Source organism: Manis pentadactyla, chromosome 5 (assembly GCF_030020395.1).
Source record: "Manis pentadactyla isolate mManPen7 chromosome 5, mManPen7.hap1, whole genome shotgun sequence".
Classification (NCBI taxonomy): domain Eukaryota; kingdom Metazoa; phylum Chordata; class Mammalia; order Pholidota; family Manidae; genus Manis; species Manis pentadactyla.
The window spans coordinates 104,587,044-104,614,611 of record NC_080023.1 but is presented as its reverse complement, the minus strand read 5'-3'; the positions used below and the strand labels follow the sequence as shown (position 1 = coordinate 104,614,611).

At 42.6% G+C, this 27,568-nt stretch overlaps 2 protein-coding genes across 2 annotated transcripts; both read left to right on the top strand.

The window, feature by feature from the left end:
- Positions 1–6,837: 6,837 nt before the first annotated feature.
- Positions 6,838–17,676, top strand: LOC130683976 (rho GTPase-activating protein 20-like). Its single transcript, XM_057503264.1, has 7 exons — positions 6,838–6,922; positions 9,602–9,777; positions 11,104–11,265; positions 13,821–13,933; positions 14,468–14,657; positions 15,371–15,479; positions 17,591–17,676. Exons 1-7 carry the CDS (start codon positions 6,838–6,840, stop codon positions 17,674–17,676), a joined length of 921 nt encoding a protein of 306 aa, XP_057359247.1.
- A 1,924-nt stretch (positions 17,677–19,600) lies between these two features.
- On the top strand, positions 19,601–24,698 carry LOC130683975 (rho GTPase-activating protein 20-like). The gene is made up of 4 exons (XM_057503263.1): positions 19,601–19,817; positions 22,516–22,628; positions 23,164–23,353; positions 24,573–24,698. The coding sequence occupies exons 1-4, from the start codon at positions 19,659–19,661 to the stop codon at positions 24,696–24,698; spliced, it is 588 nt and encodes a 195-aa protein (XP_057359246.1). The 5' UTR covers positions 19,601–19,658.
- The last annotated feature ends 2,870 nt before the right edge of the window (positions 24,699–27,568 follow it).

Below are 27,568 nucleotides of genomic sequence, written 5' to 3'. Positions count from 1 at the left end.
TTATAGCGCAATAGCAAAGACATGTACAATGTGGAACAAAATATTCTGTGTATTTTCTATGACACTGTTATACTTTATAATACTCGGTTATACTTTATAGTAGCTCTACATCATACAAAATAGTATTTTAAGGTGGTGGTAAAAGATAGTTTAAGAAAGTTATTTCCCATACAGTAGCAAAAGTCATGCTGTTTCTGAGTGCCAGATAGATGCATTAGTTGAGGGATATGAGACCAGACAATTCTCCTGTAGCAAAGCACAGTCTTGTCTCTGCCTGCTTTGATTTCCACCATGGCAGTGGGTTACAGTCAGAATTTTTCATGGAAAATCACCTTGAAATTTTAAAAAATGAACTTTATTTACACATAATTTACACAAAATAAACATTTTTTATGTTCTTCATTCATTCCCGAAGACCCAAGATTCCCTCTAATACTGTTTCATTTCATCCTGGAGAAACTTCCCTTAGCATTTCTTGAGAACATCTTGTACCAACAATTTTTCTTTGTTTCTTTTATCTCACAATGTCTGTATTTCACTTATGCTCTTGACAGATTCATGTATATTAGAGCCTTTGATATTGTCTACAGATTTCTCAGGCTCTGTTAATTTTTTTCAATCTTCGTTTCTCTCTTTCTTTTTCAGACTGGATCATTTCTATTACCTATTCTCAAATCATTGATTTTCCACTTGTCATCTTCATTTTGTAATTTAGCCCAACCAATAAACTTTTTCTTTCAAATATTTTACTGATGAAAACATTCCATTTTTAATTATTTTGAGTTTCTATGCTGAGATTCCTATATTTTTAATTATTAGCATATTTTCATTGATATCATTGAACATAATTATCATAGTTGTTTTGGCTAATAATTTGAACATCCAGACATTTCAAGGTTGGCCTGAACTCTTGAGAATTGATCACATCTTTCTGGTTCTTTATATATCATGTAACACTTTAGGTCAAAACGGAAAAATAGGTCATATCTCTGTTTTTCAAATTGTTTGACAAAATGGTTTTTTTTTTCAAGCTATTTTTATACAAAGAGCACTATCTACTGGAATTTATCTATTTTGGAGAAGAGACAACATGCAGGAAGACATACATACAACCCTGTAATTATTATTTTGAACACAGTATGTTCCTTATGCTGTGAAAAACCATTATCTTACAGGCCAGATAAATTAGGGAGTGATTACCAGCATTTCAAAACAGATTGTTTGTTTGTCTTTTTTACCTTACAAGCAATGTCATGGGAGACTTTTTAAATTGTACTGAAGAGGTTTTGGACATCTTTAAAAATAGAACTGTTACAAAAGTTTAAAAAGAAACTTTAAAAAGCCTGTTTTTTAAAAAAAACTGTTAAGTCTCAAGCTAAAACACAGTGTTTGAATACTCCTATAAAATTTAGCATAGTGCTGTGAACTCTACTTCTGGTTCTGAAACACATATTCATAATCCTTAGTGCTACAAGTAATTTGAAATCCATGAATGCTTTTGTTTACAAAAGTCCCATTATCAAACAATTTTTCAGGGCCATGTGTCATATCAAGCAATTGAATTCAAAAAGAAAAAAAATACAACGAAAAGAAAAATTTAATAGATGAAAAGGCTTTCTTTTAACTTTGTTCTTAATTTTTAAGGCCCATGAGTGTCCACTTACACTGTCTGTCTTCTTTAAGCAGTGTTTATCAGAGGACACTTGCCTCATCGCCTGATTATCTTATAATGTTATATTGTACATAGTAAATGTTCTTACTTACATATTGTCTTATTTTAAAATATCTTTTGGAATTCAGATTGATAGATATCTCAGTATCCTATTAATCCCTTTTAGGGAATTTTCTGTAAACTGTTCTGTTTTTATGAGCAGTTTCTCAGTGTGAAACATGATAGAAAGCTAGTAAAAATAACTTGTTCACTGGCAGGTTTGAGAACGGAACTTCAATTTCTAACATTTTCAGTCTCATTTGCTATCCTCGTTGGTTTTGTCTCAACAGATTTCAACAATGAAAATCTTAGTACTCATGATGTCTGACGCTGAGAAAGTACACTATTTTTTTATGTCTTTTATAGCCAGTTTTTATTCTGTTCTTACGGAAGCTGAGTATATAATTGCAAAGAAACAAAGCCATACTATAAAAACACAACGCAGGAAGAAAGAAAAGCATCCAATTCCTCCTTTTTCAACTGTTCCCCCCTCCATTATGTTCACAACCTGAAGATGTTGAGGACAAGCCCACGTGCCCTCTCAGAGTTCTTAGTCTTTCTCTTTCTTAATGAAGCTGTTACATTTTGTGCGCCACAAATCCTCTAAGAGAAATACACGTTTTACTGAAATGCTTCCTACTACCTTCATGTTATAAAAAGGAATGGAAACAAACTGTAAATAGGGTTTGCTTTGCATGTGCTTTATTTTGTTATTGCCTGATAACAAGTTTTGACTTTAGAATATGGATAATAATTTGCCAATAATTATTTATTCACCTAGTTTAAATTTTTTCATTCATGGCAATTTTCTTACTTCTTTTTTACAGTCTATAACTATAAGAATAACAAATTCAGACACAGTGAATGACATAATCAACATGTCACTACCAGTCCTAGGAATAACTGTAAGTTACCTGCAAGCTATTTTTACTTAAAAACCAACTTTGATTTTGGAAGCTCGTGTGTGTGTGTGTGTGTGTGTGTGTGTGTGTGTGTGTGTGTGTGTGTGTGATGCAGTTCCCATCCTAAGACAGCTGATTATTATAGATATCAAAGTCTTATTTTGTCCCCCAAATGTAGAAATTGAAGGTAGCAAACCTATGTTATTAGCCTATACATGGGTACTATTCCTGTATTCCCGATTTAAATTTTGTGCAAATTAAAAGTCATAGCATAAAATTGGGCTATAATTTTAGAGGGCTACTCACATTGCATATTTATTATAAATAATATAAACAAAGAAAATATATAAGACAATTCATAAGATTCTAAATATTTCTTCCTCTACGAGGCTACTCTTCCTGAATCTTCTTTCCCGATCCCTCCTCTCCCATCCCTGTTTACCTTGGTCATCACCCGAGGACTCAGTCTAAGAAACATGCATCTCAAATGACATGTTTTGTTGTTCTGAAATAGAGATCACCTGGCTAGAAGCTACAGCCCCTTGCTGCAGGTCCTGAGAATGAGATACCTAATGCCTCTTAGGAACAAGTACAGGAGGCGAGTTTTGAATAAGACCGCAATCTGGGGACATCTGTATACACATCACTTTCACCTTGTTTTCCCTTAAATGTCATATCCCTCATGTTTTGATGGGGCTGGAGTGAGCTGCTGACACTGGGGAAAGAGATATGCGATGGACAGAGCTACAGGAAGCATTTGTAATGCACAGTTTCTTATATAAAATTCTTTGTAAATGGGAAACGTCCTGTTATTGTGATAGAATTACAAAATTGTTACTTAAGTTTTGCTTGACCCAATGGCACAATAAAGCCCCTTAAAAACTCTGGGCAACTAGAATTTGCATAATAAATCAAGGATTTCTGTACAAATGGAATTTATTAATACACTTAAAATAAAATTGAATATAGGCATTGAATAAAACACAGATTATATTGATTTCTAACCTGTATGATATGTATGCCCTGAATAACAAATAAATCTTGGAAGAGAGCAGGTCGTTTCAGGGATGAAGTTGGGGAGACTGAGTAATGATATAACTCATTTCATTTTATGTGTGTGATTTTCCTTTGCTTAAGGTGATCAAGCTCAACTAGGCAAGAAAAAATTTCTATTTTAATGAAAAACTGAGGGTTATTTGGCTATATATGCATGCTTTATTTAAAGGATTTCAACACTGTGTTTCCAATCCCTGCCTTTAAAGATTTTTATTGGCTCTTTAATCCTATTTGCAACGATTTTGAGCAGATTTAGCTGTGTGTGCGTGTGTGTGTGTGTGTGTGTGTGTGTGTGAGAGAGAGAGAGAGAGAGAGAGAGAGAGAGAGAGAGACAGAGGGAGAGACAGACAGATAGACAGACAGATTGCTTCCATGCTTGGGACCCTTCTTCATCTGGGCAAGGCCATGATTTTAATCAGGAGTACAGGCAAGCATAATAACTATCATCAACTCCACTTCAAACATTTTTTGCTTCATCGTCTCCTGAAGGATTCTTTGAAAGAGTCCAGCAGTCTTTATAATTTACACTTGCTTGTTTCAAGTGGGAACGCTGGTGTTACCGCAGGGACTAACTGTTTTCTGAATCTGACCTGTGCTCTAAGTTAGAGTCCATGTCCCAAGAGTGGGGCTTGTCCACACCAAAGCCGGTGGGCTGACTTCACGCTGCCATCTGCTCAAGGCCTCTTGGGCATTTGTCTCCTTCTGCTCAGGGTTGCTGAGCTAATGAGACCTTTCAGGTTTTACTTTGCTCAGGAATAATCATGGCAGGATGTGTGGCTTTCTGGAGGACGTTCTTGTCTGGGCAGGGACATCTGAAGGCAAAAACCAACATTCCCCAAGGAGTCTGGAGACAACACGAGGCAGGACTCTTGAGATTAGCCTTTTCCTCCTTAGTGAAAGGGGCCTAGGCCACGGAACACCCACAAAGTGAGGGACTGATTGCCTTGTGGTGCCATACATCCCTGGCCTTTATCAAAGGGACAAGACTCTGCGATGGTCACTGGGCCACAAAAGGTGACTCAAGTCAGCATTAACTCAAAAACTGCAGCTACCCACCATGGAACAAATAAATAGAATTTATACTGGACTCAATTCTTTCTTTTTGCAAACAAAGAAATGCTAAGGAAATGTGTTCTTCAAGTACTACTATGAAAGATTTATTGTGAAACATAGTTCTTTTTGTCTCCAAGGGCTCTGAGAAAGATTACCAGCTTTGGGTCAGTTCTGACAAGGAAAAGACACCATATCCACTCATTGGTAAGTGTCAGGGAAAATCTAAGATGGGGTTGATGGGGCTCAAAATTCTCACTCTAAAACCTCAAGTTCATGGCTCTTTGGTCTTAAGTTTAAATACCCTTAAAAGTGAAAGTCTCATAGAGTGTTCATTGATATGGTTAATATTCAAGTATTCTTCTGTCCCATTTCCTCTTAAATAGCCTCTAATTTGTGAGATCCTTCCAAAATCTAATCATGTCTCTGAAACCAAATCCAAATATTTATTTATCGTCTGCTCTGGGCCCAGAATTTTTCTCAGTGTCCCAAAGAAAATGAGATGATCACATTTAGATTCCTCAAGTCTTTACTGACTGAGCCACATGTACTTTGCCGTCTCTCAGGCTGAGTTTACCAGTATTGTTCTCAAGGTTATTGATACAGAGCTTACACCTCTCCTAAAATAGTTATTACAAGTCAGCTCAAAATAATAATTCTTGGATCAGCACATCTGATCAGTGTGGAAATGGAAATAGATTAAAATGAACACCTGCACAGGATCTGAGAGAGACCTTGCAACAGAGTAATGGTGACAACGATTCTTGCTAGAAACCTTAGAGCATTTCCTCTTACATAATTATTAATTTTTAATCCTTCCGACAATCCATTGGCTATTACTCTTTCTCCAATGATCTGAAGAATATTTTCAAGTGATCTGGAAAAATCTAAAGAACCAAGTTTTCTCCATGAAACAGATATCCCCCATCTTAGAATACAGAGTCACCAAGTGCATAGCTGAGGACGGTGTGCCCACCTGCTTCATGGTTTTTTTAAATTAATAATAGGCCAGCAATAAAGTGAAAAACATCAAAACCCTAGGTATATTTATTTTAATAAAATGCATCAACTTAGATAAAACAATATAGATGGTAACTTTTATGCTTAGAACATCATGTACCACAGCTGGCTCTAAAAATGTGAAGAGACTGCCCAATCTTGACGATCCCTTAGCAGCTGGTCTGAATACTCTTCTTAGCATGCTGTAAATTCTCAATTGTGAACTAACTCCTGGCTATACTTGTGATTTCATTGTATTTTATTGCTGTCACAGAAGCTTCTTTTGCCTTAAAAGATGGAAGTCGCTGTGATTGTTGTGCTAAACACGGTACTGACATTGCATGTGCACCAGATGAAAAGGAAAACAAGAGCTCCTCAAGTTACATTCAATAATACATGTGAGCTGAAAGAAAGGGAACTTTCATTCTATCCTGGAAAAATGAAAGCCAGGTCATGAGCCCAGAGTTCTGAGTTTTCTATGGAGAGGAAGCAATTTAAAGCATGAAAGAGCAAAACAAATTTCTGGGCGTGGCAACTCCCCACGATTTTGGGTGCAGTTTCCCACTCTGTAAACAAATGTTTTGCACTCTGCTTTTGGGTGACCAACACAGTGTGCATCCTTCCATCTGACCATTGGCGGGAGCCTCCTAGGGGCAGGGGGACAGTGGGAGGGAAGCATAAAGGCTCCCTGCTGCTCTTGAGTAGCCCTGGGTTTAGAACTGACAAAAGCAAATGGAAATTCTCTTTGTTAAGCTGACACCTTGAGTGAGAGAACAGTGATCATAACAATTCTTAACATATACGATTATTTAAAATGTATTAACTACCAATGATTACTATATTTACTTTGATCCTTATAAGCAAGTGCTTGAAAGCATGTATGTAAGGTTCCAAGGGGCAATCTGCCTGAGCCTTACACACCTAGTTAGTGTCAAGACAGAAACTAGGATGCGTTAAATAGTCTCAGATCGAAGCACAGCACAAGCCAACACGGTGCACGGCCCTCCCTGATGGGGCTGTGTATTCCAAGCAAAGCACCATGTTTAAGCTTTGTTTTTCTCTTTTTAAATTATTGCTTGGGCACCTGCTTTCTGCAGGGTGTCCCCCAGGTGAGGGAATATGATGCTGACTCAGAGGCACAGCATTCTTTCTCCAGAAGCCCAGGAGAATGGCAGCACACCCCAGTATGGTGCACATGCTCATGGTAAGGTAGGTAGGTTTGTACCCTACCCACCACCATCAGCCGGAATCTATATTTAGGTTTTCTCCACGCAGGGCATGAACATCCTTACGGAATTAAAACGAGCCTTCTTCCTGCTACGTTCGTGCCCCAGGAACTGCAGGATTCTATCTTTTCTTTCATCCTGAAGCCCAGGCACCTGGCCAGGAACCAACAGAGAGGTGAGCCCGGTCCCTTCCCACACGGAAGCACCCAACGCATTGCTAGGAGGGGTTTTCTCCCCCTTCATTCCTCTAGGTAGACGGTCTCTTCCTTCTCTTTAATTCCAGAGCATTTCCAACATTGAATCACGTTATGAACACAACTCTGTCTTATTAGAGTGTGAGCTTCATATATCCGGGGAATGGATTTTTCCCATGACATGGTTTTCTAAAGGCCATCACAAGACGTGATCAAATGATGGCCTGATTAGAGAGACCTGGGATGAAAGAATTAAGGGGGAGTAAGAATTACAGGACTTACCGACTTTACATAAGGTGAAATTGAACTCTCAGTTTTACCCACACAATGAGATCACTCATGTGTGCTTCACAGCATGTGGAAGCTACAACTGGATAGAAATTTACGGATGGGGCTTATTATTATTATGATTTCTTCAACGATTTTTATCTCTGCCATGCCAAAATGCTCCCGATGATGTGTCCTTCTCAGAACACACCATGCTATTAATTTGAGACGTGTTTGAGCCAGAAAAGAATTTCTACTTAGAGCATTTCTAACATTATGATTGTTATTCTATAAGAACAATGATTCAAAAATTTGTTTTTTAAGTGTTCATACCTTAATTCCACCATGAGGAAACACTAAACCACATCATGCCATGACCATATAGAAATCCTACATTCCTAAAATTTACCTTCTTTCATCATTCCCATTACTCATAGCCAAAGCATATATTTTTAGGAGCCACAGAGGCAACATGAAGTGTAAGACCAAATAACCTATATTACAAATATTCCAGCTAAGACGAAAAAAACTTTTGAGAGAGTACAGGACTCACTGTGTCTAATTTATGTTTGTACTCATAAAGTAGCTGAAATATATAGCTTTGTATCAAGGGATACAGCATTGTTTTTACAAAAGATGAATAACAGACTACATTCGCATAGTTCTAGAAATAAGAAAACCACGTTACGAGTAGGGAAACCAGGTCACATACAGTTCAACCTACATATGCACATGTAGCGTAAGCATGTGTACCTGTGGACACACAGAAACCTCCTGCTGGATTGAAGAACGTACTTGCATCATTCCTTCTCTGCCGTTAAAATGGTTGGGGTGCGTATCTCAGGGCAGAAAGAAAGACCCTTAACCAGGCGGAGTGGGGGCATTATTCCTTCACAACCACGTACGTTCTGGAAGCCAAAAGAGAAAGTGGAGAATGGGGGTGGGTATCAAAGATGCCTTAGTTCCTCAAAGTGAAGGAAGTTACTTTTATCTAGGCTGCAGTGAGCCATGTCTGGTGCTGAGCTGGACGTCATATTATTTAGTCCACCAGTAAGATACAAATAGCTTCATTTATGTTAGAGCTCAGCAAACTGAAGCTCAAAGACTCTTGAGTAGCTTACCCAACTAAGTGGGAAAACAGGAGCCTTTTGGTTACTTGATCCTGGTCTTGCTGACCCAGTGTCACAAGCACTGCTCCCTATGGGTGTACGTGGCAGTGCACTCACTCACTACGTCCGTGAAAAGCCAAGTGGATGGAAATTTGGGGATATTTGGTGAAATGTTACTCATGTGCTTATCCTTCCTACAACTCGACTCCACTGTTGACTTCTTTAAAGCATTCAGTTTTGCAAGCAGGTGGTTTAAGCAAGCACTCGGGTGCCTTATGAGAAAAACATTCACAGCTGAGCAATGGGAACCTTAAACTCAAAACAGTCACCTTTTCTTTGTAAAGCTCTTTGTCAGTATTGTCCTGAGCTGTTCGGTAATTAGAAATCATGCCTAGGCAGCTGGTGCGGTATCAAGACAACTGGCCACCTGCAGTCTTGTAATATAGGCAGCATGTAATGACTATTTGCCAAGGACCCTGACTGCAGAAAGTCATCCATGGAACTACCTAAGGGTTGTGGCCCCACAGAGCAAAGGGCCAGAGGCTGACGGAAGAGTGGGGTCAAGCAGGTGGTGTCAGGAAGGGCAGATCCTTTTAACAAGAGAAAGTGACCACGGTTGGTCACTTAGAAAGCCCAACAGGAAATCTCAGAGTCACAGGAGACTTCCTATGAAGGTAGATGATGCTCACACTCTGCCTCATTTGAATACCAAATTTTCTTAGCTTTCAAAATGGGCTCTGACACTGAAATTCACTGCACATGGTTAGTAACAAGAAACTTGTACAGCTACAGGTTGAGTGCTTCATGACGCAGTGAAGCAGGCAGTAGATGCCCCAGAAAGGACTAACCCTGAGTCTTGTCGGGCCTGGAGGTTTAACTACTTGTTTGCAAAATACGGCGAAGGAGAACACATTAGCACCACAAGGATGCAACTGGCCAATTTCAGAATGTGGGAAATTCTAAACAGCCACTGACTCAATTTCTTTCTCTTCTCAATATTGGAAGAAATGTGATGTGCAATGGCAATGGTGGAAATAAGGTGAAGTGAATTAAACTGCCAGTAATGATCATCCCACTTCTTCCTTAGATTCACGCTGGAAGAGAGTTAAGAAGAGTGTTGTCGCACACCTGGCCTGTTGGAAGAGCTCCAGCGCTTCACAGGACAACCCCAGCCCGGCACCACCACCTGCAAAGCCAAGACAGATCTTTGGCATTTCTATGATGGACATTTGTGACGACGACAAGCTGCTCAACCCCGTTCTGGTAGGTCTCACTGCAGTCTTGTGTAGCCCTCCTGAGGAAGGAGAGCTCAGGAGCCCAAGGCTTCTCCTCCAAATCTAGCTCCAAATGCCTCTGGCTGAGAGGCTTTTTCAGTATTACATGAAAGAATCAAATCAGACTTAGGTACTGCAGAGTTATAAGGCAAATACCACAGGAGAAGGTACTCTTGTCCATTGCACTTGTTTCGGGAAATTCACACATGCCTGCTCAGGTCCGTCAAAATGGGTTTCGTGTGTATGAATCTCTGAGAGTCCTCCTCATCCTCATATTCCCTTTTCATCTCCTTCCTTAAATTCTGCAGTAGGTCCAAGTCTCCTTCAGCTAAAGTGACTCAATCATACAACTCAAAATTGCATCCCATGGAATTGACTTGCATGTCAAGTGCTTAAGTGTAAAGACTCATCCTCTGGCCATGCACACTTTAACCCAAATGGCAACTATCAGGTTAAAGTCACTGACTTCAGCCTACGTTATCTTTAATGGTGCATTGAGTTGACAGTGTTAGCATTCACTGAGTGTCCAGTACGTCTCCTAGCGCTATAGTAAATACAGGCAATTTTATTCTACATTGAAAGAATTTCTCACGCTAGCTACTGCCATGGTTCTCGCATTCTTCCCCACAAATTAAGGGGTTGGGGTAGCTGTGATTATCATCTTCTGTACTTCACACACACAAAGACACACACCAAGAGCGTCAGCAGAGTATGTATGTGTCCCACGTCACACAGAAGATAGGCTGGACACTAGATTTTAGAGCCCTTGGACTATGTGACTCCAACCCCTATTATCTCCCACACTGCAAGCAGAAGCCCTGGAGATACGGCCACAGGAAAGACTGTTGACAATGGAATGTAATCAGAGGTGGTGGTGAGGAATTGGGGCCTGATTTTAAAGGAGGGAAGGAAATAGAAAAAGTAGCAATGAGGTATCCATATACTTGCTCAAAAGGGAATAAACAAATGCAGAATGAGTATGGCAAAAGGATTTACAGATGTGGGGAAGAGTGTCTACCTCTATTAGGGACTAATGAAGAATGAATGGAAGAGGACAGGGTGATTCCACAAAGGCGTTGAAGCAGACACATTTGATGAAAAAGCATAAATTCCCTGGAAAGGAAAATCTGATTAAAATAAGTGTTTAAAGTATTTCAGTACACGAATGTATGTAGAAGGAATTGTTGGATAGAAATGTTTTTAGAGAAATGGAAAAAAAAATTCTACATTTAGGCCCTCCATCTCTAGCACCATGCCTCCACATACCCTGTGGAGATGAGCTGCAGTATGTCTTTCTTTCCTTTTCTTCCTATAGGATATGCTTGCTTTTATCAATGAAAAAGGGCCGCTCACAAAAGGCGTCTTCAGGCCAGAGACCAATAGGAAATCCTGCAGAGCCCTAAAGAAGAAGCTCAAATCCGGGAAAAAAGTGAACTGGGATGGTGAATCCGTCCTTGTGGCAGCGGCCGTCTTAAAGGTAGGGAGAGTTCTGGCAGTGTCCACACACAGCCTAACTCTGAAGCTGTGTGATTGCTATCCTCCATCATGACGGCCAAGGAGCCATCAAAGACATTATAGGTTAAGCATGTGCAAAACTAAAGCACAAAGTCAAAATTTCAGGAAGCTACTTTGATCATCAAAAGCCTGCTTAGATATAATTTCCTCTTATGTCACACACGGCCTTCCCCATCATCACTCCTGAGCGCTCTATGCAAAATAACCATGATAATAATAACAAAGTAATAATAAATTCCAAACTCTGCATGTATACAAAATGTTTACCAAAACAAGCATCCTAATTTGATGACTTCCTGCCAATATTCCTAAAGAGGGAAAGTTTCCAAAAGACTATTTATATTAAATACAGAGATGGTTGTATTACTTTGCCATAGCATGCTAATATTTACCTTACAAAGCATCAAAAAATGCTGACAGTAGCCACCAAAACCTCTGTTTACGTCATCATCATTCCTTCCCCTGTTACTCTCATGCCTTTTACTGTCAAGTGTCGCATAGAGTGACTCCAGCACACGGGCCTCTTTTCACCTTTAGAAAGTTTGGCATAATCAGTTAAAACTTGATTTGTTTAGCCCACTGCCACAGTCACAGTCCCATGCGAATCAGCTCCCACCACATGCCTCCATTGGTAAATATGACTTGTAAAAAGTGGGTGCAGCACCTACACCAAGTTTGGAAATTTGAACGTTCAATAAGTTTATACAAAAAATAGATCAATTGTGAAGGGACACAGTTAAATCACAAGTATCAGTTACATGTCTATAAGGGGAATAAAGGAACCGAGACAGGATTTCATCAGTCCGTCTTAAGAGTTTGTTAGCAGCTCTGAACCAACTGCAACCAGGTTATGAAAATTATCACAGAATGTCAGTTACATTTGGTCTTTCCATGTCCTCCATGAGACTGTATGCTAAATAGCAACAGTTAGAAAGGACACAGAGTTGACGACTACCCCCACAGGGACCACAGTAATATACACGGGGTATGTGAGTAGCAAGGCTGCTGCTGCTCTCTGCAGGGTGCACACACGGAACTGCTTTGATTTCCTAGCAAGAGTCAGCAGGCTCTCGCCTAATCCTCTGTTCTAAGCCCAAACTAGCCAGAGGGTGGCACTCATAGGTACAGTTCTTAGACATTCCTCAAGTGTTCTCTTCCTAAAGTTGCCTGATCCTGGTGGAGAATCAGACTTTGCAACTTTGGCCTTGATAATACCATGTGAAACTAACTGGAGACATAGGCCTCAACGAGAAAGGACTATCTCCTCAGGACCACACGGAGTTGGCCATTAAGCTGTCTTAAAAGAGAGGTGCAACAACAAATACCCTTGGCACAGCCAGCTCGGGTCACAACATGCCTTCGGCAAAGCTGGCCAATGGTAGATTGCGCAGCACAGGATCAAGGAGAGAGAGGGACACACATGCCATGACAGCTGCAGTTTGGGGCACGAGGCTAGGGGCCTCCAGCTCCCTGCTGGACTCCCAGAGCCAGCCAGGGTTGTTGTGCTTCCTCCTGGCTCAAAAGAGCACCTGGCACAAAGAGCGGCTCTGTAAGCATTAGAAGGAGGGAACACTTACTGGACTGTAATTGTGATGGTTCCCTGCAAACATTTCCTGACTGAGCTAAAAACTAAGAGAAGTCCTGGGCTATTAGTGAGCCCAGTGGAAGCGAGGTATGCCTGTGACGCTAGCAAGGCCTTCAGGCTTGCACAGAACATTAAAGCTTCATAAATGTTCATAGGCTCACTTGTATCATGGTAACACTTGTTCATCAGCCTTCTGTAGTGACAGATATCCAAGCCTCCATTTATGAAGCTTATATCTCCCTGTCTCCAACCCGGAAGCCTGCAATTGTCATCTGTTCAAATTCTGAGACTCTTTCCTTTTTAGGGGGAGGTCCACTCAGGGATGGAAAAGGGTAACAGGTAGCTAGGAATTGGGGATCTGGCTGTATTTCCAACTTTGGCAGCTTATAAGTCTGCAGAACTGCACTTTTTATAGGGTTACAGGAATCAAGTTATAAAAACAGAAGTTTTCTCCCAAGGGGCACATATACCTCAGGTCACAAGGCCAAGTTCTCCCGTAGTATATGTGCCATAGCATTTGCCGTGTGTTTGGCTTCAAATACTTTACTTGGTAGAATTCAGAGCAAGTATTGTGTCTCAAATAAACAAGCGAGATGGGTACATGTATATCTTCTCAAGAAGGTGAACTGTTTTATCACCAGACCTGGTCAGTTTGTGCTAGTTGGCTGACACGTACGCAAAAAGTCACTTCCAGAGGCTTCACTGCCAACGGAGCCCAGACGCTGCTTGTATGCTCCTAACTTATTGAGGCAAACCAAGCCCCTGCTTTTGGGTGTGCAAGTCAGTGGAGAGTCAGAGCTGTGCTCTCCTGGGTCACGTTTGGGTGGCTATGAAGGTAGCGGGCACCGAACTGAAGTCAGCAACTCAAGGTTTTCTCTGCAATTTCTCCAATACATATTGGCTGCAATAATAATATTCTTTATTTTTGTAAGGATTTTCTTCAAACTATCGAAGGAAGTCTTTTTTCATCCAGTCTGTATGATAAATGGCTTGCCATTCCTGATCAAGGGGAGAGCGAGGATGACAAAATAACTGCAACACGGAGGTAACCATGCAACAATTGATCACTCTACTCTGCTCACACTGAGAATTACAACCAACATACTCTAAGGAAAACAGGCCTATCATTTACAGCTTTGACCACTAAAATCTTACCAAAGCCAAAGGGTTTTCATTTGATCACACTCAGGGGGCCAGTTTAATACATGCACATCTTAACTGCCCTCATCAAACTCTCTTTTTCCCTAAGATTACTTGTACGGACTCCTTGACCAATTTACAACTTCTGAAAGTATGATACTGATAGGAAATGAGACCCACTGGTCTATGAGAGATGCTAGTGGACCAGGGTGCCAGTGATACGACCTTACTTTGGCCAGGCACTTGTTTAACCGGGGAAGTTCTTACCCTGTTCAGGAATTAAATTGAGTCCAACATTTCTCTACACATTCACACCCGGAGCTCTGCTAGAGTGGGCTGCGTACTTGGTGGACAAAGCGCTCTGTTTTTTGGCATTGTGTTTCCCACTTCCTCAGCCAAACAACTTCCCTCACTTAAAAGTACATTTTTCTGTCTTTAGGCTTTTAGACCAGCTGCCGAGAGCCAATGCTGTTCTCTTGCGGTGTCTGTTTGGAGTTTTACGCAACATTCAGCAGCACTCCAAATACAACGAGATGACAGCTTTTGGTTTATCGATGTATATAGCCCCGAGCCTTCTTTATCTGCCTGGTACTTGCAACACAGATCTAGGAAACAATATGAAAAAGAAGGTAAGGAGATATCTTATTTTTATGCCCTGAGGGGCAGAGGCCCCACCTTGAGTCTGAAATGTGTGGTGGTAATACAGACAGACCTGTTTTTAAAAGTGCACGCTTGACCTATACGCACCTGGAGTGGCAGCCGTTTATCATACTCAGACAAGCCGCCATGGTTTCTCTCCAGCTGCTGACCTTCCGTCACAGAGAATCCACAGAGATCTCTGCTTCCCAAGTTTAGGGTTCTTCCACACTTAACAACTGAATTTCACAGATGTTTGTCTTTTGGATGCATCATAAATTTTAGCAAGGTGTTTTACATCATTTGCATCTCAAAAGACCTGGAAAGTTCTTCATAAGAAATAAAGCTTAGCAAGAGATTATATATACATCTCCAACCCAAGCATCCTATGTGACTTCCTTGCAATTTAATCTATCTTTAAAGATGTAAGCATTGATTTAAAAATGTGACCTACTAAGCTAGGGTAGAAATCGTAACTTTCATTCAAACATTGAAACCTTTTTAACATCTGTGCCAAAGTAGTCTTGGAAGTATCATTTATTTCTTAAACAAAACTGAATTATTCTTGGTTCTTTAGAATCAACTATCGATTTTTCCTCAGAATTCTTGTTCATTTTTTGTTAGACCCAAGATTCACATGTGAGATGGGATTCCTAACATTGCCATGTGAAGAAGAGCACCCTGTCTTTGCCCTTTTGTGTTACAGATATCTCTGGTAGAATTTCTCATTGAAAACTGCCACAAGATATTTGGTGAAGATGCCACTTCCCTCCTGGGGAAGAGCTCAGTGAACGGTGGTACCAGTGAGGCTACAGGTACTGTGAATAATTAATTCATTTGGCTTTGGTAAGGAACACGGTGAGCAGGGTTGCCAGGGTTCATGGGAGATGCTCAGACAGTGCTGTTCTGGAGCCTGCAGCAACACTTCCCATAGGCAGTGATTTCCACCTGCTCCTTCTCCCAAAGGCAGGCACACAGTCAGGGGAGGTTTCCCACCACTGTGAGATCAAAGAAAAGACAAGACAGGGTCCCTGACTTCAAGAGGTTGCTAGTGCAGATCGCTACCAGCATTAGGAGACATCATGGTACGATTCAGTGTTTGGGAATCTTTCAAACAAAGCTTGCAGCAGGACCCCTTATACACATAATCATAAGAGATGTACTGTGGCTGAAAGTGGAGTGAGTGAAGGGCCTAGAGCACAGCCTGTTTGATTCACCCCACAACACCCCCGCCTTTTTCTACTCTGTGGCCCTTGAGGCACCACAGGATTCCAGTGCTCTTTGACACAGGCTGGAAAGAAGCAGCATCACTGACACAAAGTCCGACTTGACTTTGTGTCAAACAGTCAAACAGCGTTTCCAGAGTGTAAGCTCATGTGCCTCCATTTACCAGCTATGTTATTTGGGCCAGTTACTCTCAGTCTGTTTCCTTGTCTCTGAAATGTGGATTAAAAAATATATATATATGCCTAAATCTCAGGATGTTTTCAGAAGAAAATGTGCCATTAATTTGGGAAGCATTTGAGCCAGAACAATTCAAAGTTAAAGTATTTTTTATTGTTATGATTGTTACTCTATAAGCACAAAGTTCAAAACTTTAAGTTTTTAATATTCGTAGCTTACTTTGAGCATGAGGAAACACTAACCCATATCTTGCCAGGACCATATGACAGAGCCTAGGGGTTCCTTAATAATTCCAGTATTTTTCAGGGCCATAGTGTATTTTTTTTTATTAGCCACAGAGGAAACATGAACTCTTAACACCAACTAACATACATTTCGAGAGGTCCAGCTAAGCCTGAAACTATTTTTTGGAAAGTACAGGGCTCAGTGTCTACTTTGCTCTATGTCTGTGCTCACAGAGTAGCTGGAATATGTACCTTTGTATATCAAGGGATACAGGATTCTTCTGAAGGAAGTTGGATAATGGACTACATTTAGATAGTTCTAGAAATAACAAAACCAGGTTTCAAGTAGGGAAACCAGGTCACATACAACTCAACCTACATACGCACATGTAGCATAAGGATGCATACGTGTTGACACACAGGATCCTCCTGCTGGACTGAAAAACGTATTTGTGTTCTTCCTTCTCTCTCTTTAAAACGGTTGGGGTGTGCATCTCAGGGCAGGAAGAAAGACCCTTAACTAGGCAGAATGGGGGCATTATTCCTTCACAACCACGTACCTTCTGGAAGCCGAAAGAGCAAGTGGAGAATGGGGGTGGTCTGCTGTGGGTGTCAAGGCTGCCTTAGGCCCTCAGAGTGAAGGAAGTTACTTTTATTGAGGCCGAGTGAGCCCCGACTGGTGTCGAGCTGTACGTCATATTATTTAGTCCACCATTAAGATAGAAGGAGCTTCATATATGTTAAAGTTGAGCAAACTGAAGCTCAAAGACTCTTGAGCAGCTTACACAAGTAAGTGGGAAACCAGGAGCCTTTTGGTTACTTGATCCTGGTCTCGCTGACCCAGCGTCACAAGCACTGCTCCCTGTGGGTGCACGTGGCAGGGCACTCACTCACTACGTCCGTGAAAAGCCAAGTGGATGGGCGTTTGGGGATATTTGGTGAAATATTACTCACGTGCTTATCTTTCCACAACTCAACTCCACTGCTGACTTCTTTAAAGCATTCGGTTTTGTAAGCAGGTGGTTTAAGTGAACATTCAGGTGCCTTCTTAGGAAAACATCCACAGCTGAGCAGTGGGAACGTTAAGCTCGAAACATCACCCTTTGTTTGTTAAGCTCTTTGTCAGTAGTGCCCTGAGCTGTTGGGTAATTAGAAATCATGCCTAGGCAGCTTGGTGGGTATCAAGAAAATTGGCCACCTGGAATCTTATAACACAGTCAGCATGTAAAGACTATTTGCCAAGGACCTCGACTGCCGAAAGTCATCCATGGAGCTGCCTGAGGGTTGTGGCCCCATAGGGCAAAGGGCCGGAGGCCGGCGGAAGACTGGGGTCAAGCAGGTGTGTCAGGAAGAGCAGATCCTTTTGACAGGAGAAAGTTCATGACGTTGGTCAAATAGAAAGCCCAACAGGAAATCTCAGAGTCACAGGAGACTTCCTATGAAGGTAGATATTGCCCACACTCTGCGTCATTTGAATACCAAATTTTCTTAGCTTTCAAAATGGGCTCTGACACCAAAATTCACTGCACATGGTTAGTACCAAGAAACTTGTACAGCTATAGGTTGAGTGCTTTGTGAGGCAGTGAAGCAGGCAGTAGATGCCCCTGAAAGGACGGACCCTGAGTCCAGTCAAACCTGGAGGCTTAACTACTGGTTTGCAGGATACGGGTAAGAAGAACGCATTACCACCACAAGGATGCACTTGGCCCATTTCAGAATGTGGGAAATTCCAAATGGCCAGTGACTCAGTTTCTTTCTCTTCTCCCCATTGAAACAAATGTGATATGCAATGGCAATGGTGGAAATAAGGTGAAGTGAATTAAACTGCCAGTAATGATCATCCCACTTCTTCCTTAGATTCCTGCTGGAAGACAATTAAAAAGAATGCTATTCCACACCAGACGTGTTGGCAAGACTCCAGCACTTCACAGGACCAGCCCTGCCCCCCTCAAACACCTGCAAAGCCAAGACAGCTCTTCGGCATTTCTATGATGGACATTTGTGGTGATGATAAGCTGCTCAACCCCATTCTGGTAGGTCTCACTGCAGTCTTGCGTAGCCCTCCTGAGGAAGGAGAGCTCGGGAGCCCACGGCTTCTCCTCCAGTCTATCCCCAAATGGAGAGATTGTTAGCTCCTGGCTCTGGCTAAGAGACTGTTAAAATTACATGAAAGAATCAAATCAGACTTAGGTACTGCAGAGTTATAAGGCAAATACCACAGGAAAAGGTACCCTTGTCCATGGCACTTGTTTCAGGAAATCCCACACACGCCTGCTCAGGTCCGTCAAAATGGGTTTTGTGTGTATGAATCTCTGAGAGTCCTCCTCATCCTCATATTCCCTTTTCATCTCCTTCCTTAATTCTGCAGTAAGTCCAAGTCTCCTTCAGCAAGTGACTCAATCATACAACTCAAAATTGCATCCCATGGATTTGACGTGCATGTCAAGTGCTTAAGCATAAAGACTCATCCTCTGGCCAATATGCACACTTTCACCCAAACAGCCCAGGTCAGGTGAAAGCCACTGAGTTGGGCCTATGTTGTCTTCAATGGTGCACTGATTGACGCTGTTAGAATTCACTGAGTGTCCAGTACATTTCCTAGTGCTGTAGTAGATACAGGCAATTTTATTCCAGATTGAAAGACTTTATCATGCTACCTACTGCCCAGGTCCTCGCATCCTTCCCCACAAATTTAGGGGGTGGCGTAGCTGTGAGTATCATCATCCACACAAAGACACACACCAAGAGCGTCAGCAGAGTATGTATGTGCCCCAGGTCACATAGAAGATAGGCTGGACACCAGATTTTAGAGCCCTTGGACTATGTGACTCCAAGCCCTATTATCTCCCACACTGCAAGCAGAGGCCCTGGAGATACAGCCACAGGAAAGAAACACTGTTGACAACGGAATGTAATCGGAGGAGGCGGCCAGGGATTGGGGCCTGATTTTAAAAGAGGGAAGGAAATACAAGAAGTGGGAATGGGGTATGTATATACTTGCTCAAAAGGGAATAAACAAATGGGAAATGAGTATGGCAAAATGATTTACAGACGTGGGGAAGAGCGTCTACCTCTATTAGGGACTAATGAAGAATGAATGGAAGAGGACAGGGTGATTCCACAAAGGCCTTGAAGCAGACAACTTTGATGAAAAAGCATAAATTCCCTGAAATGGAAAATCTGATTAAAATAAGTGGTTGAAGTGTTTCAGAATACGAATGTAGAGTGGACTGTTGGGTAGAAATGTATTTAGAGAAATGGAAAAACGATTCCACATTTAGTCCCACCACCACTACCACAATGCGTCCACATACACTCTGGAGACGAGCTGCCATATGTCTGTCTTTCCTTTTCTTCCTATAGAGTATGCTTGCTTTTATCAATGAAAAAGGCCCTCTCAGGAAAGGAGTGTTCAGAACACCAACCCATATGAAATCTGGCAGAGAACTAAAGGAGAAGCTCAATTCCGGAAAGAAAGTGAACTGGAATAGTGAATCCATCTTTGTGATAGTGGCAGTCTTAAAGGTAGGGAGACTTCTAGCAGTGTTCACACACAGCCTAACTCTGAAGTTGTATGATTGGTATCATCTATCACGATGGCCTAGGAGCTATCAAAAACATAATAGGTTAAGACTGTGCAAAACTATAAAACACAAAGTCAAAATTTCACAGAGCTACTTTGATCGTTAAAAGCCTGCTTAGATATAATTTCCTCTTATGTCACACACGACCTTCCCCATCATACCTCCTGAGCACTCTATGCAAAATAACCATGATAATTATAACAAAATAATAAATTTCAACCTCCACACATACACAAAATGTTTACCAGAACAACCGTCCTAATTTGATGACTTCCTGCCCATACTTCTAAGGAGGGAAAGTTTCCAAAGGAAAATTTATATTCATCTTCAGAGATGGCTGTATTACTTTGCCGTAGTATGCAAAATTAGACTTAAAATGCATCAAAAAATGCTCAGTGCAGCCACCAAAATCTCTGGTCGCTTCATCATGATTCCTTCCCGTTACCCTCATGCCTTTTACTGTCAGAGTCACGTAGCTTTGACTCCAGCATGTGGGTGTCTTTTCACCTTTAGCGCCTCTGGCATCCACTGTTAAAACTTGATTTGTTTAGCTCACCGCCACAGACACAGTCCCACGGAAATCAGCTCCCACCACATGCCTCGCCTGGTAAACATGACTTGTAAAAACTGGGTGCAGCAGCTACAGTTCGACTGGAAATTTTAATGTTCAGTATGTTTACACAAAAAGTAGATCAATTGTGAAGGGACACATCTAAATCACAAGTATCAGTTACACGTCTATAAGGAGAATAAGAGAGCCGAGACAGGGTATCATCAGTCCATCTTAGAGCTTGTTAGCAGTTCTGAACCACAACATGTTAAGGTAGTAATGACTGCAAACAGGTTAGGAAAATTATCACATAAATGTCAGTTACATTTGGTCTTTCCTTGTCCTCCATGAGACTGTATGATAAATAGCAACAGTTAGAAACGACGTAGAGTTGATGACTACCCCCACAGGGACCACAATAATATACACTGGGTATGTGACAAGAAAAGTTGCTGCCGCTCTCTGCAGGGTGCGCACATGGAAATGCTTTCATTTTCTAGCAATAGTCAGCTTTGTTCTACGCGCAAACTAGCCAGAGGGTGGCACTCATAGGTACAGTTCTTAGATATTCCTCAAGTGTTCTCTTCCTAAAGTTGACTGATCCTGGTGGAGAATCAGACTTTGCAACTTTGGCCTTGATAATACCATGTGAAACTAACTGGAGACATAGGCCTCAACGAGAAAGGACTATCTCCTCAGGGCCACACTCATTTTCCCCCTAAGCTGTCTTAAAAGAGACGTGCAACAACAAATACCCTTGGCACAGTCGGGTCACGTTCTGGCTTCAGCACAGCTGGCCACCAGTGGATTGTGCAGCACAGGGTCAAAGGAGAGAGAGGGGACACAAATGCCATGACAGCTGCAGTTTGGGGCACGAGGCTAGGGCCCTTGTGCTCCCTGCTAGACTCTCAGAGCCAGCCAGGACTGTCGTGCTTCTTCCTTTCAAATATACTGGGATGGTTCCACAGCAAACGCTTTGAGAACTCTGTCCCGGGTGGGGACAGTGTGCCAGTGACTCAGTGGAGCAATGACAGGACTGGGACTTCCCCTTTTCCTTCACTGCTCTATCGCCAGCACTCAAAAGAGCACCTGGCACAAAGAGCGGCTCTGTAAGCATTAGAAGGAGGGAACACTTACTGGATTGTAATTGTGATGGTTCCCTGCAGACATTTTTTGACTGAGCTAAAACTAAGAGAAGTCAGTGGAAGCGAGGTATCCCTGTGATGCTGGTAAGGCCCTCAGGCTTGCGCAGAACTTTAAAGCTTCGTAAATGTTAATAGGCTCACACGTATAATGGTAACACTTGTTCATCAGCCTTCTGTGGTGCCAGATTTCCAGGCCTCCACTTAGGAAACTTACATTTGCCTATCCCTAACCCAGAGGCATGAAATTGTGATGTATCTAAATCTTGAGACACTTCCCCTTTTGGGGGGAATATATATATGTGCTACTCAGGGACTGAAAAGGGTAACAGGTAGCTAGGCATTGAGGATCTGGCTGTATTTCCAACATCTGCTGCTTATAAGGCTGCAGAACTGGACTTTTATAGGGTAACAAAAGGGAGGAATCGAACTATTAAAAGAGCAGGTTTCTCCCAACGGGCACAGATTCCTCCGGGCGGAAGGCCTGGTTCTCTCTTAATATCTGTGCAATAGCATGCGCGTGTATGTTTTGCTTAAAAAACTTTACTTGCTAGAATTCAGAGCAAGCACTGTCTCAAATAAACAAGCAAGATGGGTACATGTATTTCTTCTCAAGAGGCTGAATTGTTTTATCACCAGACCTGGTCAGTTTGTGCTAGTTGGCTAAAACGTACACAAAAAGTCACTTCCAGAGGCTACAAGGGGCTTTATCTTCATTGCCAACAGAACCTAGACTCTGTTTTTATGCTCCTAAATTGTGGTGAAAATCCAATGTACTGCTTTGGGTGTGCAAGTCAGAGCAGAGTCAGAACCGAGCTCTCCTGGTTCATGGTTTGGGTGGCTTTGAAGGTAGCGGGCACTGAACTGAAGTTTGCCACTCAAGGTTTTTCTCTGCAATTTTTCCAATATGTATTGACTGCAATAATAATATTCTTTATTTTTGTAAGGATTTTCTTCAAAACATCGAAGGAAGTCTTTTTTCATCCAGTCTGTATGATAGATGGCTTGCTGTTCCTTGTCAAGGGAAGAGGGAGGATGAGAAAATAACTGCCACCCGGAGGTAATGATGCAACAATTAATTACTCTACTAGGCTCACATTGAGAACTACAAATGACATACCCTTAGGAAAATATGCCTTTCATTTACAGCTTTGACCACTAAAATAGTTATGAAATCCGAAGGGTTTTCATTTGATCACACCCAGAAGGCCATTTTAAACATACATGCACCTCTTAACTGCCCTCATTGAACTCTTTTTCCCTAAGCTTACTTGTATGGTTTCCTTGACCATTTTACACCTTCTGAATGTATGAAACTGATAGGAAATAGACCCACAAGTCTACGAGAGATGCTAGTGGACAACTTTGCCAGTGGTATGATCTCACTTTGGCCAAGCACTTATTTAACCGGAGAAGTTATTACCCGGTTCAGGAATTGAATTGAGTCCAACATTTCTGTATGCATTCACACCTGGAGCTCTGCTAGAGTGGGCTGCGTACTTGGTGGACAAAGTGCTCTGTTCCTTGCCTCTGTGTTTCCCACTTCCACATCCAAATGACTTCCCTCACTTAAAATTTCATTTTTCTGTCTTTAGGCTTTTAGACCAGCTGCCAAGAGCCAATGCTGTGCTCTTGCAGTGTCTTTTCGAGGTATTATACAACATCAAGCAGCACTCTTCATACAACGAGATGACCGCATTTGCCTTATCACAGCATATAGCCCCGAGCCTTCTTTGTCTACCTAACCCTTGCAGCACAGAAGCAGGAATGTACTTGATGAAAAGGGTAAGGAGATTTCTTATTTTTATGTCCTGCGCGGCTGAGTCACCACCTTGAATCTGAAACATGTGCTAGTAATTCGGACAGACCAGTTTTTAAAAGTGCACATTTTAATTGCCCCCCTGCCCATCGGCGGGCATTTATCTAGTGGTGTACAGGACAGTGGGCTGCACAGTGGGAAATGGAGAGGAGCTGAGTCACTTCTCTCTCTCTCTCTGTCCAAGAGGGTCAGTGCTACACTGACTAAACAATAGAGAGACAAGAGTGATGTGATGTGACTCCTGGGCTTTGGAGTTTGACAAGCCAACTTTCAGCTCTTGGCCTGCTCGCTGAGGACTTGTAACCGTGGGCACGCTTTCCAGGCGGCGCTTTCCTCACTGTACAATGGCGGGAACACCCAGGACCTCTCTGGTTGTTAGTGGCACATCCCACACGGTTGGGTACTATGTTCCACACACATTGGCCTTCCTCTGTCAGCAGTGGGTCATTCCCAAGAATGCTTGCCTACCCTTTCACTTGGTACATGCTGAGGAAGCAGTAAAACACTCCGGAGCATCCTAATGGAGCCACAGCATGCCTCATGAGATCATAGGTCTGCCCCAGCTCGGCCAGACAGCAAGCATGAGGCGCAGCAGTGCATGAGGAGGGACTGCCCTCAGACAGGCAGCCATGGTTTCTCTCCAACTGCTGATCTTCCATCACAGAGAACCCACAGAGATCTCTGCTTCCCAAGTTTAGGGTTCTTCCACACTTAATAACTGAATTTCACAAGTTTTGGCCTATTGGATGCTTCATAAATTTTAATAAGGTGTTTTACATCATTTGCATCTCAAAAGACCTGGAAAGTTCTTCATAAGAAATAAAGCTTAGCAAGAGATTATATATACATCTCCAACCCAAGCATCCTATGTGACTTCCTTGCAGTTTAATCTATCTTTAAAGATGTAAGCATTGATTTAAAAATGTGACCTACTAAGCTAGGGTAGAAATCATAACTTTCATTCAAACATTGAAACCTTTTTAACATCTGTGCCAAAGTAGTCTTGGAAGTATCATTTATTTCTTAAACAAAACTGGATTATTCTTGGTTCTTTAGAATCAACTATCGAATTTTCCTCAGAATTCTTGTTCATTTTTTGTTAGACCCAAGATTCACATGTGAGATGGGATTTCTAACATTGCCATGTGAAGAAGAGCACCCTGTCTTTGCCCTTTTGTGTTACAGATATCTCTGGTAGAATTTCTCATTGAAAACTGCCACAAGATATTTGGTGAAGATGCCACTTCCCTCCTGGGGAAGAGCTCAGTGAACGGTGGTACCAGTGAGGCTACAGGTACTGTGAATAATTAATTCAGTTGGCTTTCGTAAGGAACACGGTGAGCAGGGTTGCCAGGGATCATGGGAGATGCTCAGACAGCGCTGTTCTGGAGCCTGCAGCAACACTTCCCATAGGCAGTGATTTCCACCTGCTCCTCCTCCCAAAGGCAGGCACACGCTCAGGGGAGGTTTCCCACCATTGTGAGATCAAAGAAAAGATAAGACAGGGTCCCTGACTTCAAGAGGTTGCTAGTGCAGATCGCTACCAGCATTAGGAGACATCATGGTACGATTCAGTGTTTGGGAATCTTTCAAACAAAGCTTGCAGCAGGACCCCTTATACACATAATCATAAGAGATGTACTCTGGCTGAAAGTGGAGTGACTGAAGGGCCTAGAGCACAGCCTGTTTGATTCACCCCACAACACACCCGCCTTTTTCTACTCTGTGGCCCTTGAGGCACCACAGGATTCCAGTGCTCTTTGACACAGGCTGGAAAGAAGCAGCATCACTGACACAAAGTCTGACTTCTTTATAGTGTAAACTCCTGTGCCTCCATTTACCAGCTATGTTATCTCTGGCCAGTTATTCTAGCTCAGTCTCAGTTTCCTCGTCTGCACAATGTGTATGGAAAATTATGTGTAAATCCAAGGATTGTTGTGTAGATTAAATTATAAATATAAATGAAAAGAAAAATACTGGAATTTGCCTTAACACAAATGTTAAAAGTTATTTGATCCTAGCTAATCATGTCTAACTAGCAGCAGTTTGTATTATAATGCAGAATTTTTAGATTCACAACCTGCAAACGTGTATCATGCACCCTTTCACATCTTGATGTTTCTTACGTCTACTGTAATTCAACTACTTTTTGTCAATTGTTAGGAAAATACATTTGATCAGGGGTTTAGATTAGTCTTGTATCTGAGCATTTGCTTATACTAACACAACTATTTGTTTTTCCTTTCATTAGTGACAACAGAACAGTCTTCTTGCATCTCAGCCAGTGACAGTGACAGTGACAGTGATTCATAAATGGTGCAACTGGAGCATGATGCTGAGGTCCTGCCAGACATGCTTTAAAACCTCAGCTACTGGAGCAGGGGTCAAGATGGTGGCGTGAGTAGGGTGGTGGAAATCTCCTCCCAAAACCATACGTATTTTTGAAAATAAACAGATACAACTATTCCTAAAAGAGAGAACAGAAGATACAGTACAACAGCCAGAGTACATCTACATCTGCAAGAACTGAGCATCTAGTAAAAAGGCCGGAGCTGCAAGCAAACTGGCTGACTGCCACAGCTCCAGAGCAGCTGGAGAACAGCCCCACCCCACAGGAACCACACAGAGTCTCCTCCCAGCACGCAGCTAACCGAGACAGACAGAGGAAGGCAGAGCAAGGCCCAGAAGGCACGAAGGGGCACCATTCTCGCAGGAGAACACACCCAGCGTGTCTGCCACCCACTGCAGTGCACTAGGCTACGTGGAGGGCCGCCCTGCCCACAGAAGCTAAGGAGATTATTCCAGAGACTGCTCCTGGTATGCAGGTAGACGGCACAGGCAGCTGAAGCCAAAGCAATGTCAAGAAGGCACAAAGTGGCGCCATTCTTGCATGAGAACACACCCAGCATGGCTGCGAAGTGCTGCAATACACTAGGCTATCCCAGGGCCGCCCAGACAACGGCAGCTAAGTCATTGAATGGATAAAAAAGCAAGACCCATCTATATGCTCCTTACAAGAGACTCACCTCAAACCCAGAGACATACACAGAGTAAAAGGGAAGGGGTGGAACAAGATATTTCATGCAAACAATAGGGAGAAAAAAGCAGGTGTTACAGTACCTGTATCAGACAAAATGGACTTCAAAACAAAGAAAGTAACAAGAGATAAAGAAGGACATTACATAATGATAAAGGGGGCAGCCCAACAAGAAGATATAACCATTATAAATACATATCTACCCGGATACAAGATGGCGGCATGAGAGGTGAGACAGAGAACTCTTCCCAAAACCACAAATGGTACAAAAATATGGTTAATTAATACAATTAACCATAAAAGAGCAAGAAGAAAGAAAGCTGAACCCGACTGCATACACACCTCACAAACAAGGCACACCTCACAAAACAGGGGTATGAAAGCCTTGATCTGCCGGGAACCAAGTCCTTCACCCACCCCAGCTCACCAGCGGGAGGAAGAGAAACGGAGTGGGGAGGGGGTGGAAACTGGGAATTGTTGAACACCTGGACCTGGAGATCTGCTCTGTGAGCAGAAACCTATATTGTGTGGTGCTCTGGAGGTTGGGGAGCTGGGACAGGTGGAGTGCTCAAGAGATTGAGATTCCGGCCATTTGTGGAGGACGGGATTCACACCCGGCCACTCTGGGACAAGGAAAAGGCAGGCAGTCTGAGAGGCTTCCTAGCAGTGAGAGGGCTGCTGAAGGGTCAGGGTTTGCACGGAGCTTGCTGCTTGGGGGAGGGGAGAGCTGGACAAGGTTGTCTGGGTGTGCTCAACCCAGATGCTTGGGAACTTTGAGGACCTGCAGGCGCCCCATCCCCCCGGCTGCCTACTCAGCTCCGAGGCCACCCACTGTGAAATGCAGCCTGCTGAGACTTCTTCCTGGCCTGATAGCACAGGCTCACGAATGGGCAGTCGCTGCTCCGCTGTCAGGCCAGCCAGACGGAAGCCCCACCTACAAAAGCTAGAGATGCCAAGCACAAAGGCTTACACCTGTGTGCTTGGCCCACTGGCCCTGACACTGGAGACAGTCACTGCAGACAGGAATCAGGAAATAGCTCTTTCCTCCCCTCAGGCGCCAGCTCCACTCACCTACAACCCCCAACCTCACTCTAGGGACTGAGCATCTCCTGAGACTGAAGCTTCTGGGCAATAGTGGGCACCA